The sequence below is a fragment of the Chiloscyllium plagiosum genome, unplaced genomic scaffold, assembly GCF_037043375.1.
Source record: "Chiloscyllium plagiosum isolate Xiang-an unplaced genomic scaffold, Cpla_swu_hap1 HiC_scaffold_33, whole genome shotgun sequence".
Lineage (NCBI taxonomy): Eukaryota > Metazoa > Chordata > Chondrichthyes > Orectolobiformes > Hemiscylliidae > Chiloscyllium > Chiloscyllium plagiosum.
Window position 1 is genome coordinate 696,531 of NW_028270171.1, and position 19,947 is coordinate 716,477.

Genomic DNA, 19,947 nt, shown 5'->3' on the forward strand with positions numbered 1-19,947 from the left:
TGAAAATATTCATTTCCAGTTACAAATATAGATAAAGCGAAGCGTAACTTATTGTGCATTTTATCTATGGCTTTCTTCATGATCACAAAGTCTTTCCTCAACATCGTCCCTGAATTATAAATTGGTAGAAACACTTTTCTCATATCACTTTGTTTTCAAATGTTTTTATTTTTAAAAAAAACACCAACACAGCTTTATGCATTAAGCAATAGATTATTTTATTAAATTACTTCCAGCAATAAAGTAAGTAAGGATGAGTTACAGATAAAGATGAAAAGCATCCATCCTTATTAGTTGGTCCGGCTTACTTTAAACTTCACTTTCTAAAGCAAAGAAGTCAAAATTTAGCTTGAGTACTTAGTGTCCGTACAGGTGAACTGAGCAGAACAGGTCCTTGGAGTGAGTGTTGTGTTCTTACAGCATTCAGGTTGTGGCTCTTGGCAGACTATCAGTGTAGCATTCTGGACAGTCTCCTCTTGTCTCCTTCATAAGAAGCAATGACTGCTTCAAGATGCTTCCGCTTATGATACCTAAACAAAATGGCTGCTCACAACCATTTTTAGTTTTGATCTGTATAAATGTCTGTTTACTATCCCAAAATTGTGAACTTGTCCAAGGTAATCAACATTTCTGAGGGTCACCGGACCCAAAACATTTACTCTCACAAATGTTGCCAGATGTGCTGAGCTTTTCCAGCTAATATCTGTTTTTGTTTCTGATTTACAACATCTGTATTTGTTTTGGTTTTTAATCGACACTTTAATTGTTTCAGCCACTAATGCCAAATATCCTGTCAAGTTGTTGGTTAAATGGGCAGAGCCATTCATTCCTTCAGGGAAGGAGAAAGTGAGGACTACAGATCAGAGCTGAAAATGTGTTGCTGGAAAAGTGCAGCAGGTCAGGCAGCATCCAAGGAGCAGGAGAATCGACGTTTCGGGCATGAGCCCTTCTTCAGGAAGAAGAAGAAGCGCTTCACAGGAGGCTCCCAAGCACTGAGGATGTCACCTAGACAGGGGACGAAACATCTGCAACACAAATTCCCAGCTCGGCAAACAGAACCACAACAACGAGCACCCGAGCTACAAATCTTCTCCCAAACTTCCTACACATTTAGTGATGGGAACAATGATTTTAGCCTATTGAACAATAGCACTGACAGAAAGAATAAACAGTGGCAAAAGAGAACTGAACAAGGTCCAGAAGAAGGTAATAGAATGAAAGATGGGTTCACTCAAATAGGTTATATCTGCCCAGTCATCAAGGAGCAATACTTCTACCTAAACCTCAACAAGGAAAAGTGTGCTAAGCATCTGCACTTCATTAACAGCAGTGAAGTTCCAACTCGAGGCAGGGTGAGGATTGCTTTACCAGTGAAGGTTATTGTGATAGTGCAATATTACTTGTCTGGCTTCTTCCAAACTGAAGCATTGTCTTCCAGATTGCCATCTAACATTTTCTGAGGCCTAGTCTTCCAAGGTAAAGAACATCTTTTCATTTTCTCTTGCCTTACGAAAGTGGAATTTGTCTGCAGTTTTGAGAGAATCTCAGGATTTCCTAAGGCATAAAGTATACCATACACTGCTTACTAGTTACAAGGGATTCCACTCTCAAATGAATAGTTAGTGTAAGACTCTTTGCAGCAGATGATTTAGGTCAAAGCCTTGGTTTGCAATCCATTGTGTCATCTATAATCGGAATCACAATAAAGAAAAGGATGGTTATTGGGGAGAAAAGGCTTTTCATTTGATGACAGTACAAAAATCCAGTGCTCAATACATGTTAGTCTTTGCAGGGTGTTGCCACATAACATAATCACTGTCTAAATGCTTCCACTGTCTGGATAGTTTTGAGGAGCGCTTTGGCAGAACATTTGTCAATATTTGTGGTGATCTGCTACATGAAACACAGCAACTTTCTCACCAGACTATCCATGATCAACTTATCCAAATGCAATACATTAAATTCAGTCTCATTTCCCCATTACTGACAGCACTACACCTTACATTCCCTTTGTCACCAACCATCATTGTATCTTCGTGACCGTGATACAAAAATAAAGCCACCACAAAATAAACAATTCAAAACAAATTAATTAAACCATGTTCTACATCATACAAAGGTTAACAAATGATACTTGTACATTACCCCAATACTTACCTTCCATCCATCTTTCCCTACTTTACTGTTCCTACAACAGTACCTGGTGGAAGGCTTAAGAGGTTTAATAAATGAGACTACAGTTGACTTTCCAGGACAACTTGAGCAGCTCTGCCCCTAGAAGGTTCAGCTTCAGACTGCATCAGCTGTGCATTGGCAGGCTAGTTTACTTACATAGGATTAGCAGACTGGAATTGTGGAAGAGTATCCTGAGACAGGATGATATTTATGCTGCATGGAATCACTGCCAGTTGTCCAAGGAAGTGCATCAGTCTAGTAGTCTGCCAGAGGAGATATGGCTGCAATGCTATATGACACCTGACAACTCCCTTTGAACAGTGACACACTCAGCAATGATGGTACCAGGCTGAGCTTACATGACAGCTTAGAAACATAGAAACTTCATGGTACAGGAGATGGTCATTAGTCCATAATGCCTGCAATATAAAAGCTTAAGAAAAAGAGCCATCTAGCCTAAATCCATTCCCCAGTTCTTGGTCCGTAACCATAAAGGTAACAGCACTGCAGGTGCATATCCAAGTATCTTTTAAATGCTATGACAAATTCTGCCTCTAACCTTATTTCAAGTACTGTGTCCTAAACAGCCACCAATCTGAGTGAACAGAAAATTTCCTCAATTCCCACTGATCTTTCTACTGATGACTATAGATCTATGTCCTTGTTAGGCATGACCTCATTACAAAGGGAAACAGGTCCTTCATAATCCTGTAAAACTCAATTAAATTAGACCTCAGCTTCCTCTATTCCAAAAAGAACAATCTCGGCCTCATGGCTAAAATTTTCCATTCCAGGTAACACCAGGAGAGAGCGGCAGAGAGCGGCGCAAGCTGGGCGGAAGTGAGGTTGGAGCACAGAGCTGGTCGGGAAGGTAAGTGATATATAAAGAACTTACCTCGAAGCCAACGGTCTTTTCTCAGCAGAGAGCGGCGCGAGTTGGGCGGAAGTGAGGTTGGAGCGCAGAGCTGGTCGGGAAGGTAAGTGATTGATATTTGAGTGGGTGTGTTCTAGACCCCAGACCCTACATAGTAGGGCCTCCCTCCCATCCTCCTCCTCTAACCTAACTTTAAAGTTCACAGATAAGCTACTCAGTGTTCTTGCTTTGGAGACGAAGTGTAGAGTAATGGCAGCGCAGGCAGTGGAATGTTCCTCCTGCCGGATGTTTGAGGTAGGGGTGACCACCGATACTCCTGCCGACTTCATCTGCAGGAAATGCAGTCAGATTCTGCTCCTCACAGAACGAGTTAGGGAACTGGAACTGGAGTTGGATGAACTGAGGATTATTCGAGAGGCTGAGAAGGTGATAGATAGAAGCTACAGGGACATAGTTACGCCAGAGAACAGAGGTAGCTGGGTAACAGTTAGAGGTGGGAAGGGGAGGAAGCAGGCAGTGCAGGGATCCTCTGTAGTCATTCCCCTAAACAATAGGTATATCGCTTTGGATACTGGTGGGGGGGACAGCCTAGCAGGGGTAAGCTGCAGTGACCGGGTCTGTGGCGTGAGGTCTGGCTCTGAGGCTCAGAAGGGAAAGGGGGAGAGGAGGAGAGCACTAGTTATAGGAGACTCTCTAGTTAGAGGGACGGACAGGCGATTCTGTGGGCATGGGCGAGACTCTCGGATGGTTTGTTGCCTCGCGGGTGCCAGGGTCCGAGACGTCTCGGACCGTGTCTTCAGAATCCTTAAGGGGGAGGGTGTGCAGCCAGAAGTCGTGGTGCACGTTGGCACCAACGACATAGGTAGGAAGAGAGGTGGGGAGGTCATTCAAGAGCTCAGGGAGTTAGGCTGGAAGCTGAAAGCTAGGACAGACAGAGTCGTCATCTCTGGGTTGTTGCCAGTGCCACGTGACAGTGAGGCAAGGAATAGGGAGAGAGTGCAGTTGAACACGTGGCTGCAAGGATTGTGTAGGAGGGAGGGCTTCAGGTATTTGGACAATTGGACTGCATTCTGGGGAAGGTGAGACCTGTACAAGCAGGACGGGTTGCACCTGAACCAGAAGGGCACCAATATCCTGGGAGGTAGGTTTGCTAGCTATCTTCGGGAGGGTTTAAACTAATTTGGCAGGGGGATGGGATCCGGACTAGTAGTCCAACAAGTAGGCTAGCTGTTTGTCAGGATGTCCAAGTATGTGGGGAGGCTGTGAAGAAGGTAGCACTGACAGGGAATACTTGCGGACACAGAGATGGGTTCAAGTGCGTATACTTCAACGCAAGGATTATCAGAAATAAGGTCGGTGAACTTAAGGCGTGGATAGGTACCTGGGACTACGATGTTGTGGCCATCACGGAAACGTGGATAGAAGAGGGACAGGAATGGTTGTTGGAGGTTCCTGGTTACTGATGTTTCAGTAGGATTAGGGAGGGTGGTAAAAAAGGAGGGGGGGTGGCGTTGCTAATTAGAAATGGTATAACAGCAGCAGAAAGGCAGTTCGAGGGGGATCTGCCTTTAGAGGTAGTATGGGCTGAAGTCAGAAATAGGAAAGGTGCAGTCACCTTGTTGGGTGTTTACTATAGGCCCCCCAATAGCAGCAGAGATGTGGAGAAACAGATTGGGAAACAGATTTTGGAAAGGTGCAGAAGCCACAGGGTAGTAGTCATGGGCGATTTCAACTTCCCAAATATTGATTGGAAGCTCTTTAGATCAAGTAGATTGGATGAGGCGGCGTTTGTGCAGTGTGTCCAGGAAGCTTTTCTAACACAGTATGTAAATTGTCCGACCAGAGGGGAGGCCATTTTGGATTTGGTACTCGGTAATGAACCGGGACAAGTGATGGGCTTGTTAGTGGGTGAACATTTTGGTGATGGTGACCACAATTCTGTGACTTTCACCTTGGTTATGGAGAGAGATAGGTGTGTGCAACAGGGTAGGTTTTACAATTGGGGAAAGGGTAATTATGATGCTGTAAGACAGGATCTGAGGAGCATAAGTTGGGAGCATAGGCTGTTGGGGAATGAGGTCATGGAAATGTGGAACTTTTTCAAGGAACAGATACGACGTGTCCTTGATATGTATGTACCGGTCAGGCAGGAAAGAAATGGTCGTGTGAGGGAACCTTGGTTGACGAGGGAGGTTGAATGTCTTGTAAAGAGGAAGAAGGAGGCTTGCATAAGGTTGAGGAAACAGGGTTCAGACTGAGCAGTGGAGGGATACAGGATAGCCAGAAGGGACCTGAAGAAAGGGATTAGGAGAGCCAAGAGAGGGCATGAAAAATCTTTGGCGGATAGGATGAAGGATAACCCAAAGGCATTTTATGAGTATGTGAGAAACATGAGAATGACGAGAACGAGGGTAGGTCCAATCAAGGACAGTAGTGGGAGACTGTGTATTGAGTCGGAAGAGATAGGAGAGGTCTTGAATGAGTACTTTTCTTCAGTATTTACGAATGAGAGGAACCGTATTGTTGAAGAGGAGAGTGTGAAACGGACTGGTAAGCTAGAGGAGATACATGTTAGGAAGGAAGATGTGTTGGACATTTTGAACAACTTGAGGATAGACAAGTCCCCCGGGCCTGATGGGATATATCCTAGGATTATGTGGGAAGCAAGAGAGGAAATTGCAGTACCGTTGGCAATGAGCTTTTCATCCTCACTGTCAACGGGGGTGGTACCAGGGGACTGGAGAGTGGCGAATGTTGTGCCCCTGTTCAAAAAAGGGAATAGGGATAACCCCGGGAATTACAGGCCAGTTAGTCTTACTTCGGTGGTAGGTAAAGTAATGGAAAGGGTACTGAGAGATAGGATTTATGAGTATCTGGAAAGGCACTGCTTGATTAGGGACAGCCAGCATGGATTTGTGAGGGGTGGGTCTTGCCTTACGAGTCTTATTGAATTCTTTGAGGAGGTGACCAAGCATGTGGATGAGGGTAGAGCAGTTGATGTAGTATACATGGATTTTAGTAAGGCATTTGATAAGGTTCCCCATGGTAGGCTTATGCGGAAAGTCAGGAGGCATGGGATAGAAGGAAATTTGGCCAATTGAATAGAAAACTGGCTAACCGGTCGAAGTCAGAGAGTGGTGGTAGATGGTAAATATTCAGCCTGGAGCCCAGTTACAAGTGGAGTTCCGCAGGGATCAGTTCTGGGTCCTCTGCTGTTCGTAATTTTTATTAATGACTTGGATGAGGGAGTCGAAGGGTGGGTCAGTAACTTTGCAGATGATACGAAGATTGGTGGAGTTGTGGATAGTGAGGAGGGCTCTTGTCGGCTGCAAAGGGACTTGGATATGATGCAGAGCTGGGCTGAAGAGTGGCAGATGGAGTTCAACCATGCCAAGTGTGAGGTTGTCCATTTTGGAAAGACAAATAAGAATGCGGAATACAGGGTTAACGGTAGGGTTCTTAGTGAGGTGGAGGAACAGAGGGATCTTGGGGTCTATGTTCATAGGTCTTTGAAAGTTGCCACTCAGGTGGATAGAGCTTGTAAGAAGGCCTATGGTGTATTAGCGTTCATTAGCAGAGGGATTGAATTCAAGAGTCGTGAAGTGATGTTGCAACTGTACAGGAGTACTGTGTGCAGTTCTGGTCGCCTCACTTCAGGAAAGATGTGGAAGCTTTGGAGAGGGTGCAGAGAAGATTTACCAGGATGTTGCCTGGAATGGAGAATAGGTCGTACGAGGATAGGTTGAGAGTGCTAGGCCTTTTCTCATTGGAACGGCGAAGGATGAGGGGTGACTTGATAGAGGTTTATAAGATGATCAGAGGAATAGATAGAGTAGACAGTCAGAAACGTTTTCCCCGGGTACAACAGAGTGTTACAAGGGGACATAAGTTTAAGGTGAAGGGTGGAAGGTATAGGGGAGATGTCAGGGGTGGGTACTTTACCCAGAGAGTGGTGGGCACATGGAATGCGCTGCCCGTGGGAGTGGTAGAGTCAGAATCTTTGGTGACCTTTAAGCGGCAATTGGATAGGTACATGGATGGGTGCTTAAGCTAGGACAAATGTTCGGCACAACATCGTGGGCCGAAGGGCCTGTTCTGTGCTGTATTGTTCTATGTTCTACCACCATAAATTTCCTCATTATCCTATCTAGTATGATCGTATCTTTATGATTTGGTAACCAGGTGTACACAATACTCTACCTGTGGCTTCTAGGCTAAGGTCGCACAAATGCAATCTGATCTTCCAAGGCAGGAATGTGTGTGTGTGTGTGTGTGTGTATATTCTGAGTTTCCATTGCCGTGTCCAAAGGCTAGGTGTTATCTCCTCCAATAAAAGCGGTGACATCAGCCGCAAGATGCTGTATCATTGCTGAATCTTGAAATGTACTAAGATAATCACTTTCATGCAGGAAAGGATGAGTTCCAAGTTCTGAACAAAGCCCTGAGTATTGTTGCTCCCAAAATCCTCTATGCTTATTGACACTGACCATAACCTATTAAAAAACATGTCAGAAAACTGAAGTATTTTGTTGTGCATCTGTCACAGCCTTCCCTCTGGCTGTCCTATTAAAGTCCTCATTTGAATCCAAGCAGCAATATTCATGTGTGGCCTCACCTTCCCACAATAAGCACCTATGCTACCAATGCCCAGATTGCAGATCACTCATGTCAGGTGTTAGATCATTTGCAGATCCACTTTCGAAGTTAGCCTCTAAAGTGCAGAATTAGTACTAAACTGGAGGTTATGAAGGTGAGAACGAGTGGTGATGTTTCTTCTTAAACTGTCGTTGTACTCTCTATGTTTCTGCTCCTCCACCACTGATTGTCCAGGTTGAAATTCTTGGATATCTGAAAGAAGACATACAAAAAGGGTAGAGTTGCAGAAGTACACAGGGACAGATTGCAGGATGAGGGTGCAGTAGGCATGAAAATTAAGAAAAGGAATCAGATGTGGTTGTCTTTAATTATTTCAGCCCAAACACTGGCATGATTACTGCCCTAATGTTGTGAACATTGACTCCCCATTAGAGTCAAGATATGCAGCTTGGCAGTTCCCTGCTATTTATGCCCCAATGCCTCCAGTTATGCATCATCTAGCCCTGATAAGACAGAGGGATGTACATCAGTGAATGTTGTAGTTTTTTTTGTGTTGTCATTTCCTTCTTGAATAGCAGTCAGCCTGAGATGAGACTTGCATCAGTGCTAAGCATGCAAAGACATGAAAGTGATATTAGTCATTACTGATCGTAGATGGAATGTGATGCATGGAGCAGTGAGGCTAGTGATACAGTTTGTTATACAGTATTTAAAAATTAATTCATGACCTTGGCCATTCATGCAGTATCACTGAACTTATTTTAACAGTGCATCCAGGTCCAGAAGGCCAGACCTCAGGTATATATCACAATGACTATCCAATTAAACTACCTTCACACAGTTTGTCTGGTAGGCTTTCTGCAGTCAGGGCACCTCTTTTGTCCTGTCCATGGCCTCTACCAAAGCATCAGATCTCCAATACGAGGAACAGTGACCACGCTAGTGTTGCATTAATGGGTGCATTCGCCATTCGCATTGAAGTGCAGAGACGAAGAGCTCCTGCTGCAGCTACATGCCCTTTCTGCCTTATCTACAAGGAGGAGGGCATCCCAGGAGAGCTCAGATTCTACAGCTGTGAGCATTTTCAAAACAGGGCACAAGTCTGATGTTGGTAACTACATGGAAATCTCGCAGCTGTCGACCGTTGGAAAAATCATCGACAAAGTCCTCCTCAACTATCTCCTCCTAGAATCGCAGTGTGGTTTGCAGCCACAAAGGAAAACAATGAGCATGATTTTCACCACGTGACAGCTGTAGATGTGCAGAGAAAATAACTTATCCCTGTATACGGCCTTCTTCGATCTTACAAGTGCTTTTGACACTGTCAATTGGGAAGCATGATGGAGATCACTCTTTTGTGCCATGAAGTCCATTACTATCCTTTGCCCATTCCACAAGGACATGGAAGGCATGGTATACACCAACCTATTTCCTTTTTGTCTATTGTCAAGTAGGGCTGCATCATTGTGTCAAAACTGTTCTCAATCTACCTTGCTGTAATACTTCACCCCACTGCCAACAAGCTCTCTGTTGGAGTGGAGCTAACCTACAGAATCTGTGGGAAATTATTACCTCCACTGTCTTCAAACCAAGACAAAAGTCACCCCAACCATACCATTGAGCTGCAGTACACAGATGATGATTGAGTGTATGCAAACTCAAACGACAAACTCGAGACCATCTTTACAGAAGTATACGAGAGCATGGGTCTTACCCTGAATATCTGCAAAACTTTCAATAACCTGCCTGGCAATCAGAACGTACCCCCAATTATCAAGGTCCAGGGGAAGGCCTTCGAGAACGTTGACCACTTTCAATACCTTTGGCAGCATCCTGTCGACCAAAGCAATTATTGAGGAAGAGATCTGGCACCACCTGAGGAAAAGGGTGCTCGAGGACAACATCTTCATCAGATCTGACGCCAAGCTCATGGTATACAGAGCTGTGGTGGTTTCTGCCATCCAATATGGCTCTGAAACATGGACTATGTACAGCAGACACCACAAGACACTGGAGCAGTACCAACACTGCCTGCACAAGATCCTGCAAATCCCCAGGGAAGATAGAAACACCAACAACAACGTCTACAAGCACAGCAATATCTCCAGCATTGAGGCGCTGACCACCCTGGATATGCTGTGATGGGCTAAATACGGCACCCGCATATTTACACGAGACTCCTTGAGCAGGAGCTCCACTCCCAGCTCTGAGATAGCAGGTGGACAAAGGAAAATGCTTCAGGGATAACCTCAAGGCCTCACTGATGAACTGTAGCTTTGCCTTTTACATCTGGGAATCACTGGTCCAAACCTGTCCAAAGTGAGGAGGAGCATCCAGAAAGGTATTGAGCCCACCTCAAGACTTGCCATCGGGGAGAAAGCAGAAGCTGAATGAAAAAAAACGTAAGGAACTCACTGGCACATCAATGCCTTAATCTCCCCTTCCCAGGACCACCTTCTGCCCCAGTGTGGCAGTCTGCAAAAGGTGCATCAGACTGTACAGCCATCTATGGACTCAGCATGAGTGGAACAGAGTCTCCTTGTCTGTGAGGGACCACTGATGATGATTCTCTACAACATTGCCACAATCAATCAGAATCCACTTGCAAATCAAATCAACATTCTCTTCTCATGCATGGTTTGCCCTTGAATTCGAACTCATGAAATATTCCGATGAGTAACAAGATGAAAAGCTTCAACAGAATATAATTTATTTTAAGAAATGCTCAAGTTCTATATCATCAAGTATTCATTCACAGAATACTCAAACTCTCCCCTCTGACTCACTGTTCAAGCCCATATTGAGGTCACTCACATTTTCCAATCCTAATCAGCTCTGTCCATGACAGTGAGAGTAATGTTATAGTTCAGTTGGGAGCTCTCACATCTGAATCTCATGGTTCTGGGTTAAAGTCACACCCTAAACAACAAAATTCAAGGATGATACACTAACTGCAATTCTCTGGGCCCAGAGGCAGTGGTGAGACAGTGGTGGACCAGAATCCACCATCCCAACACCAGCCAAATCAAGTTCTCGGCATGAAGTCCCAAACTTCACCTCCCTGCACAATAAAGCGATTGTACATTGGCAAGGGAATAGCTACTGACAGCCATTCCTGGCTAAACATCAGTCTATAATCACTCTCTTCCCACAACCTCCACAACGATATCCCTTCCAAACACCACTTGCCTTTTCCAATAGTTTTTCCATCCTAGGAATCAGGGAGGTGTTAACCAGCAATAGATACTGGCTCTTATGTAGTACTGCCAGGTTCCATAGCTGTTAGCCTCTAACTGGCTAGCAGCTCTAACTGTTCCTGGCCAGAAACTCATCAATCCATTAATGTAGGCTTGCTCGCTGAGCTGGAAGGTTCATTTCCAGACATTTCGTCATCCTACTAGGTAACATTTTCAGTGGGCCTCCAGGTGCAGCCCGACTGATAGTTCCTGCTTTCCATTTATATGTTTGGGTTTCTTTAGGTTGGTGATGTCATTTCTTGTGGTGACGTCATTTCCTGTGGTGATGTCATTTCCTGTTCTTTTTCTCAGGAGGTGGTAGATGAGGTCTAACTCAATGTGTTTGTTGCTAGCATCCCGGTTGAAATGCCATGATTATAGGAATGCTCGTGCATGTCTGTTTGGCTTGTCCTAGGATGGATGTGTTGTCCCAGTGAAAGTGGTGTCCTTCCTTATCTGTATGTAAGGATACTAGTGATAGAGGGTCATGTCGTTTTTTGGTTAGTTGATGCATCAGAACATTCTTTCAATGAGCCAACACACACTGCAGCACACAGGGACTACACAGAGCAGAGGAAAATCACCTATACCATGTATTCAAAAAGAATGGGTACCCAATGAACACAGGTGTCAATTTCTCAGCAACAAACCCAAACAAACAGACAAAACACATCCAGAAACCCTAGCCACTCTCCCCTACATAAAAGACATCTCGGGAATGACTGCCAGACTACTCAGACCCCTTAGCATCATGGTAGCCCATAAACCCACTAACACAATAAAACAGCAGCTAATGAACTCGAAAGACCCTAGAACAAGCCAAACAGAGACACGCATGAGAATTCCTAGAAGCATGGCATTCCAACCAGAACTTTGTCAACAAACACATCAAGTTAGACCCCATCTACCACCCTCTGAGAAAAAGAACAGGAAATGACATCACATGGGCGGCACGGTGGCACAGTGGATGGCACTGCTGCCTCACAGCGCCAGAGACCCGGGCTCAATTCCCGCCTCAGGCGACTGACTGTGTGGAGTTTGCACATTCTCCCCGTGTATGCGTGGGTTTCCTCCAGGTGCTCCGGTTTCCTCCCACAGTCCTAAAATGTACAGGTTAGGTGAATTGGCCATGCTAAATTGCCCGTTGTGTTAGGTGAGGGTGTAAATGTAGGGGAATGGGTCTGCGAGGGGGCGGGTCGGTGTGGACTTGTTGGGCCGACTGTAAGTAATCTAATCTAATCTAATATAATCTAATCATCACCACAGGAAATGACATCACCAACCCAAAGAAACCCAAACATATAAATAAAAAGCAGGAATCATCAGCAGTGCTTCACCCGGAGGCCCGCTGAAGATATTACCTAGTAGGGTGACAAAACGTCTGGAAATGAACCTTCCAGCTCAGCGAACAAACCTACATCCAGAACCGCAACCTGAGCTACAAATCTTTCAAAACTCATCAATCCATTTCAAAATGGGAAGATCCTACCCTCCCAACTGAGGAAGCACTCTGCAAATGTAATTTTAAATATGCTCTACCTGCCTACTTCAGGTAGAGCATATTTAAAATTACATTTGCAGAGTGCTTCCTCATAAACTTACTTCATAAACAATTCCATGGCATTCCAACCATAGCTGTTGGTGGCCGTGGCTGACGAGGGAAGTGAAGAAACATATAAAGTTAAAAGAGAAAAAGTATAATATAGCAAAGATAAGTGGGAAAATGGAGGACTGGGAAGCTTTTAAAGAACAGAGGATTACTATGAAGGAAATACGCAGAGAAAAATGAGATACGAAGGTAAACTGGCCAAAAATATAAAGGAGGATTGTAAAAGCTTTTTTAGGTATGTGAAAGGCAAAAAAATGGTTAAGACTAAAATTGGGCCCTTGAAGACAGAAACAGGGGAATATATTACAGAGAACAAAGAAATGGCAGAAGAATTGAATTGGTACTTCAGATCTGTGTTCACTGGGGAAGACACAAGCAATCTTCCTGAGGTAACAGTGGCTGAAGGACCTGAATTTAAGGGAATTTATATTTGCCAGGAATTGGTGTTGGAGAGACTGTTAGGTCTGAAGGTTGATAAGTCCCCGGGGCCTGATTGTCTACATCCCAGGGTACAGAAGGAGGTAGCTCAAGAAATTGTGGATGCGTTGGTGATTATTTTCCAGAGTTCAATAGATTCGGGATCAGTTCCTGCGGATTGGAGGGTGGCTAATGTTGTACCACTTTTTAAGAAAGGTGGGAGAGAGAAAGCAGGAAATTATAGACCAGTTAGTCTGACCTCAGTGGTGGGAAAGATGCTGCAGTCTATTATAAAGGATGAAATTACGACAAATCTGGATAGTAGTAACAGGATAGGTCAGAGTCAGCATGGATTTATGAAGGGGAAATCATGCTTGACTAATCTTCTGGAATTTTTTGAGGATGTAACTCTGAAGATGGACGAGGGAGATCCAGTAGATGTAGTGTACCTGGACTTTCAGAAAGCTTTTGATAAAGTCCCACATAGGAGGTTGGTGAGCAAACCTGGGGCGCATGGTACTGGGGGGCAAAGTACTAACATGGATTGAAAGTTGGTTGGCTGATAGGAAACAAAGAGTAGTGATAAACGGCTCCATTTCGGAATGGCAGGCAGCGACCAGTGGGGTACCGCAGGGATCAGTGCTGGGACCACAGCATTTTATAATATATATTAATGATATAGAATATGGTATTAGTAATAACATTAGCAAATTTGCTGATGATACTAAGCTAGGTGGCAGGGTGAAATGTGAGGAGGATGTTAGGAGATTACAGGGTGACCTGGACAGGTTAGGTGAGTGGTCAGATGCATGGCAGATGCAGTTCTAATGTGGATAAATGTATGGTTATCCACTTTGGTGGCAAGAACAGGAAGGCAGATTACAACCTAAATGGAATCAATTTAGGTAAAGGGGCAGTACAAAGTGATCTGGGTGTTCTTGTACACCAGTCAATGAAGGTAAGCATGCAGGTACAGCAGGTAGTGAAGAAGGCTAATAGCATGCTGGCCTTCATAACAAGAGGGATTGAGTATAGAAGCAAAGAGGTTCTTCTGCAGCCATACAGGGCCCTGGTGAGACCACACCTGGAATACTGTGTGCAGTTCTGGTCTCCAAATTTGAGGAAAGACATTCTGGCTATTAAGGGAGTGCAGCGTAGGTTCACGAGGTCAATTCCTGGAATGGCGGGACTACCTTACGCTGAAAGATTGGAGCAACTGGGCTTGTATACCCTTGAGTTTAGAAGACTGAGAAGGGATCTGATTGAGACATATAAAAGGATTATTAAAGGATTGGACATCCTGGAGGCAGGAAACATGTTTCCACTGATGGGTGAGTGCTAAACCAGAGGACACAGCTTAAAAATACGGGGTAGACCATTTAGGACAGAGATGAGGAGAAACTTCTTCACCCAGAGAATGGTGGCTGTGTGGAATGCTCTGCCCCAGAGGGCAGTGGAGGCCCAGTCTCTGGATTCATTTAAGAAAGAGTTGGATAGAGCTCTCAAGGATAGTGGAATCAAGGGCTATGGAGATAAGGCAGGAACAGGATACTGATTCAGGATGATCAGCCATGATCATATTGAACGGTGGTGCAGGCTCGAAGGGCAGAATGGCCTACTCCTGCACCTATTGTCTATTGTCATTTTAAAAGAGCAACATCTATCCCGCTTCCAACATAACAAAATAAATATCTGGTCATAGAGATGAACAGCACAGAAACAGACCCTTCAGTCCAACTTGTCCATGCCGACCAGATATCCTAAACTAGTCCCATTTGGCCCATACCCCTCTAAACTCTTCCTTTTAAAATTGTAATTGTACTACCCTCCACCACTTCCTCTGGCATCTCATTCCATACATGCACCACCCTTTGCATGGAAGAGTTGGGCCTTATGACCCATTTAAATCTCATCTTAAACCTATGCCCTCTAGTTTTGGGCTCCCTTATTCAGGCTGAAAATACCTTGACTATTCATCCTATCCATGCCCCTTATAATTTTATGAACTTCTATAAAGGTCACCCATCAGCCTAGGACGTTATTAGATTTCTGTTCATTATTAGATTTCTGCTTGTGGGAGATTAATGAATACATATTGCCCGTTTACATCACAACAGTGGCTATGCTTCATTAATTTTCTGTAAAGTACTTTGCTATGTCTCAGTCATAAATAGTACTTGTGTTTGGATATAAAGTGCAAAATAAGGCTGTACAGAAGGTATCTGGGTATCTGACATTAATCACAAAATGTTGGCATTCAGATACATTAAGTTATTAGGAAGGTAAGTTAAATGTTGGCTTTGCTGAAAGGGGCCAAGAAGTGTGGCGCTGGAAAAACAGAGCTGGTCAGGCAGCATCCAAGGAGGAGTGTGGACATTTCGGGCATAAGCCCTTCTTCAGGAAGGAGGGGTCGCTGAGAAATAAATAGGAAGATGGGGTGGGGGTGAGAGACAGGTAGCTGGGAATGTGATAGGTAGATGCAGGTGGGGGATGATAGTGATAGGTCATCCACATCCAGCAGACATTTTTCTGTGTATCCAAACACCTCATCTACTGTGTCCATTGCTCTCATTGTGGGCTCCTGTACATTGGGGAGTCAGGATGCCAGCTCGTGGAACATTTCAGGGAACATCTCTGAGGCACATACCAAACAACCCCACCGCCCTGTAGCCGACCACTTCAACTCCCCCTCCCACTCCACCAAGGAAATGCAAGTCCTGGGCCTCCTCCACCGCCAAATCCAAGCCACCCAACGATTGCAGGAAGAAGGCCTCATCTTCCACCTTGGGACCCTCGTAACAAATGGCATCAACGTAGACTTCTCCAGTTTCATTATGTCCCCTCCCCCAACCTCATCCCAGATCCAAGCCACCAACTCGGCACCACTCTGTTGAACTGTCCTACCTGTCTATCTTCCTTCCCACCTATCTGCTCCACTTTTCCCTCCGATCTATCACCATCACCCCCCCCCCGACCTGCATCTACGTATCGCCTTCCCAGCTACTTTTCCCCCCCAACCCCATCCTCCTATTTATCTCTCAAAGTCTTGTCATTATATATAACTATACATGATATTAATGACACTGGACAGAGAGTATGGCATCCCTTTATTTAAGGAGGAGTGGGAATACTTCAGTTGCCTTAATAGCTAGCATGCAGATTAGTGCAAAGTCGAATTTCCATTTGAGCCAACAGACTTGGGGCCTGCTTCATAGAACAATACAACACAGTACTGGCAATTCAGCCCTTGATGCTGTGCTGGCCTTTTATCCTACTCTAAGTTCAAACTAACCTACACACTCTTCATTGTACTACCAACCATGTGTCTATCCAAGAGTCACTTAAATGACTCTGCTACCACTGCCGGCAATGCATTCCACACACCACTCTCTGTGTAAAGAAACTACCTCTGACGTCTCCCCTAAACCTTCCTCCAATCACCTTAAAATTATGTCCCCTCGTGATAGCCTTTTCTGCCCTCGGAAAAAAGTCTCTGGCTATCCACTCTATCTATGCCTCTCAACACCTTGTACACCTTTATCAAGTCACGTCTCATCCTTTTTCTCTCCAATGAGAAAAGCCAGAGTTCCCTCAACCTTTCTTCATAAGACATGCTCTCCAGCGTCCTGGTAAATCTCCTCTGCACCCTCTCTAAAGGTTCCACTTATTTCCTCTAATGAGGTGACTAGAACCGAACACAATATCCCAAGTGTGATCTAACCAGGGCTTTAGACAGCTGCAGCATAACCTCATGGCCCTTAAACTCAATTCCACTGCAAATGAAAGCCAACATACCATAAGCCTTCTATTCCTCCACCACGCCAAAAATCCTGCCTTTAACCCTGTATTCTGCATTCAAATTCAACCTTCCAAAGCGAATGACTTCACATTTTTCCAGGTTAAACTCCTTCTGCTACTTCTCAGCCCAGTTCTGCATCTTGTCAATGTCCCATTCCAATCTACAACAGCCATCCACACTATCATCAACTCCAACCTTCAAGTCATCGGCAAACTTAGAACTCACATTTCCACTTCCTCATTCAAGTCATCTATAAAAATCACAGCGGTCCCAGAACTGATCACTGCCGAACAGCACCAGTCAGGCTCCAGGCTGAAAAGTCTCCATCTTCTACCACCCTCAGTTTTCTATGGGCCAGCCAATTCTGTATCCAGACAGCCAGGTTTACCTGCATCCCATGCCTCCTCACTTTCTGAATGAGCCTACAATGGTGAACCTCAGCAAATTCCTTGCCAAAATCCACGTACATCACATCCACTACTCTATCTTCATCAACTTATTTTGTCATATCCTCAAATAATTCAATAAGGTTTGAGAGGTATGACCTGCCCCTCATAAAGGCATGCTGACTATCAAACTATGGTTTCCCAAGTAATCATAAATCCTGTCTCTCAGAATCCTCTCCAATACTTTGCCCACCACTGACTTAAGACTGACTGGTTTGTGATTCCCAAGATTATCCCCATTCCCTTTCTTTAACAAAGGAATAATATCTGCCACCCTCTAATCATCTGGTACTACTCCACTGGACAGTAAGGACACAAAGATCATCGCCAAACACACAGCAATCCCTTCCCTCGCTTCCTGCAGTAATCTAGGGTATACCCCTTCTGGCCCAAGCGATTTATCTACCCTTACATTTTTCAAAACTTTCAGCACATCCTCCTTCCTAACATCAACCTGTATCAGGCTGTTTCACGCTGTCCTCAGAAACGTCAAGGTTACCCTCAGTAGTGAATACTGAAGCAAAATATTAAGGACCTCCAACTTCAGACGCCAGTTATCTCCACTGTCCCTGATCGGTGCTATCCTCACTCTGACCATCCTCTTGTTCCTCATATAAGTGTAGAATGCCTTAGGATTTTACTTAATCCTATCTGCTAAAGCTTTTTCATGCCTTCTTTTAGCTCTCCAAGCTCCATTCTTCAGTTCATTCCTGGCTACCTTGTAACCCTCTAAAGCCCTGTCTGATCATTGCCTCCTCAACCTTAAGTAAGCTTCCTTCTTCCCCTTGACCAGACGTTCCACATCCTTGTCACCCAAGGTTCTTTCAACCTACCACCCCTTCCTTGCTTCAGTGGGACAAACCTGTCCAGCACTATCAGCAAGTGCTTCCTAAACAACCTTCACATTTCTGTCGTGCATTTCCCTGAAAACAGGAACTTAGGTGCCCCAGTTCCTGCCTAACAGCACCATAATTCCCCCTCCCCCAATTAAATACTTCCCCATGCTGTCTGCTCCTATCCCTGTCCATGAGTATTGTAAAGGTCAGGAAGTTGTGATCACTATCACTGAAATGCTCTCCCACAAAGAAATCTGACTCCAGGGATCCTTCGTTGTCAAGCACCAAATCCAATATGGCCTCCCCTCTAGTCAGCCTATCTACATAGTGAGTCAGAAACCCTTCCTAGACACACCTGACAAAAACTGCTCCAACCAAATTATTTGAACTGAGTACGTTCCAATCAATACGAGGGAGGTTAAAGTCACCCATGACAATAACCCTGTTACTTCTGCACCTTCCAAACTCTGCCTCCCAATCTGCTCCTCCATGTCTCTGTTGCTATTGGCGAAGGGGGGTGGGGGGGGGGGGGGGGGGGGGGTGGTGCTGTGGAAAACTCCCAATAAAGTGACGGCTCCCTTCCTGTTTCTGACTGCTGACTGCTACCCATACTGACTCTGTGCACAAACCCTCCTCAATGATCACCCTTTCTGCAGCTGTGATACTATCCCTGATTAGCAATGCCAGTCCTACATCCCTTTTACCTCCCTCCCTACTCCTTTTGAAATATCCAACAACCATTCTTGCCCCTGTGATATCCAAGTTTCCATAATGGCCACAACATCATAGTTCCAAGTATTGATCCATGCTCTGAGTTACATAGAACATAGAACATAGAAAAATACAGCGCAGTACAGGCCCTTTGGCCCTCGATGTTGCGCCAATCCAAGCCCACCTAACCTATACTAACCCACTATCCTCCATATACCTATCCAATGCCCGCTTAAATGCCCATAAAGAGGGAGAGTCCACCACTGCTACTGGCAGGGCATTCCATGAACTTACGACTCGCTGAGTGAAGAACCTACCCCTAACTTCAGTCCTATATCTACCCCCCCTTAATTTAAAGCTATGCCCCCTTGTAATACCCGACTCCATACGCGGGAAAAGGTTCACACTGTCAACCCTATCTAACCCCCTAATCATCTTGGTGTACACCCTTATTCTTGACCAGTGACCAGTTCGTCACCCTTATTCTTGATATTTCTTGCATTAAAACAGACACATTTCAAACCATCACACTGACTGCACCTTTGCCCTATCAAGTGCCTATTCACCCTCACAGACTCTCTGCATGCTATATCTGACAGTTCAATCCCTACTCCATCATCTGACCCAAAGAGCTCTAGCAAACTTCCCGCCCAGGATATTAGTGCCCCTCCAGTTCACGTGCAACCCATCCTTCTTGTGCAGGTCTCACCTTCCCCAAAAAGTATCCCAATGATCCACTATCATCCTCTATCCAAGTAAAGAATCCTGGCATTTTGCCAATACACACTAAGGACCTTCTTTCATTTAGGGAACTGAAGATAATTTAAGGAAGAATATATTGGCACTGGGAACAGTTCATTTTTCCATTCATTTCATCAAATACCTTACGGTATCAGCATTCAAACATCCCTACATACCTGTTCTCCTCATTTGTGTTACCTTCCCTTCATTCTACCGATTTATTTCATGATAATGGTCAACGATACCAAACCTAACACTACAAATTTCTATGCCACACATATGAAACAAAGATACTCAATTCACAAATTGAGACTGAAAGTAGTTTCTTATGCTGATCCTCCACAGTTGCTGTAATCTCCTCTACAGATGGTTAAACATTCCTTTAATTTCCTAAACCTCTTTATGACTGGACAGAGATCTTTTCAGAAGAAACATTCCAGGATCCTTCCACTCCCTCTTTCAATCATGGTCAGTTGACATTTGTCTCAGCAACTCACTGCATAAGCT

General features: G+C 44.7%; 1 protein-coding gene across 1 annotated transcript in view; it reads right to left on the reverse strand.

Moving 5' to 3' along the window:
* Window positions 1-207: 207 nt before the first annotated feature.
* LOC148141176 (uncharacterized) overlaps window positions 208-19,947 on the reverse strand; it is an 85,550-nt gene continuing 65,810 nt past the window's right edge. The window contains exon 5 of the mRNA XM_087977999.1: window positions 208-1,685. Within this exon, the coding sequence (XP_087834125.1) occupies window positions 1,620-1,685 (66 nt within the window). The 3' untranslated portion in view covers window positions 208-1,619. The remainder of the gene's footprint in view (window positions 1,686-19,947) is intronic.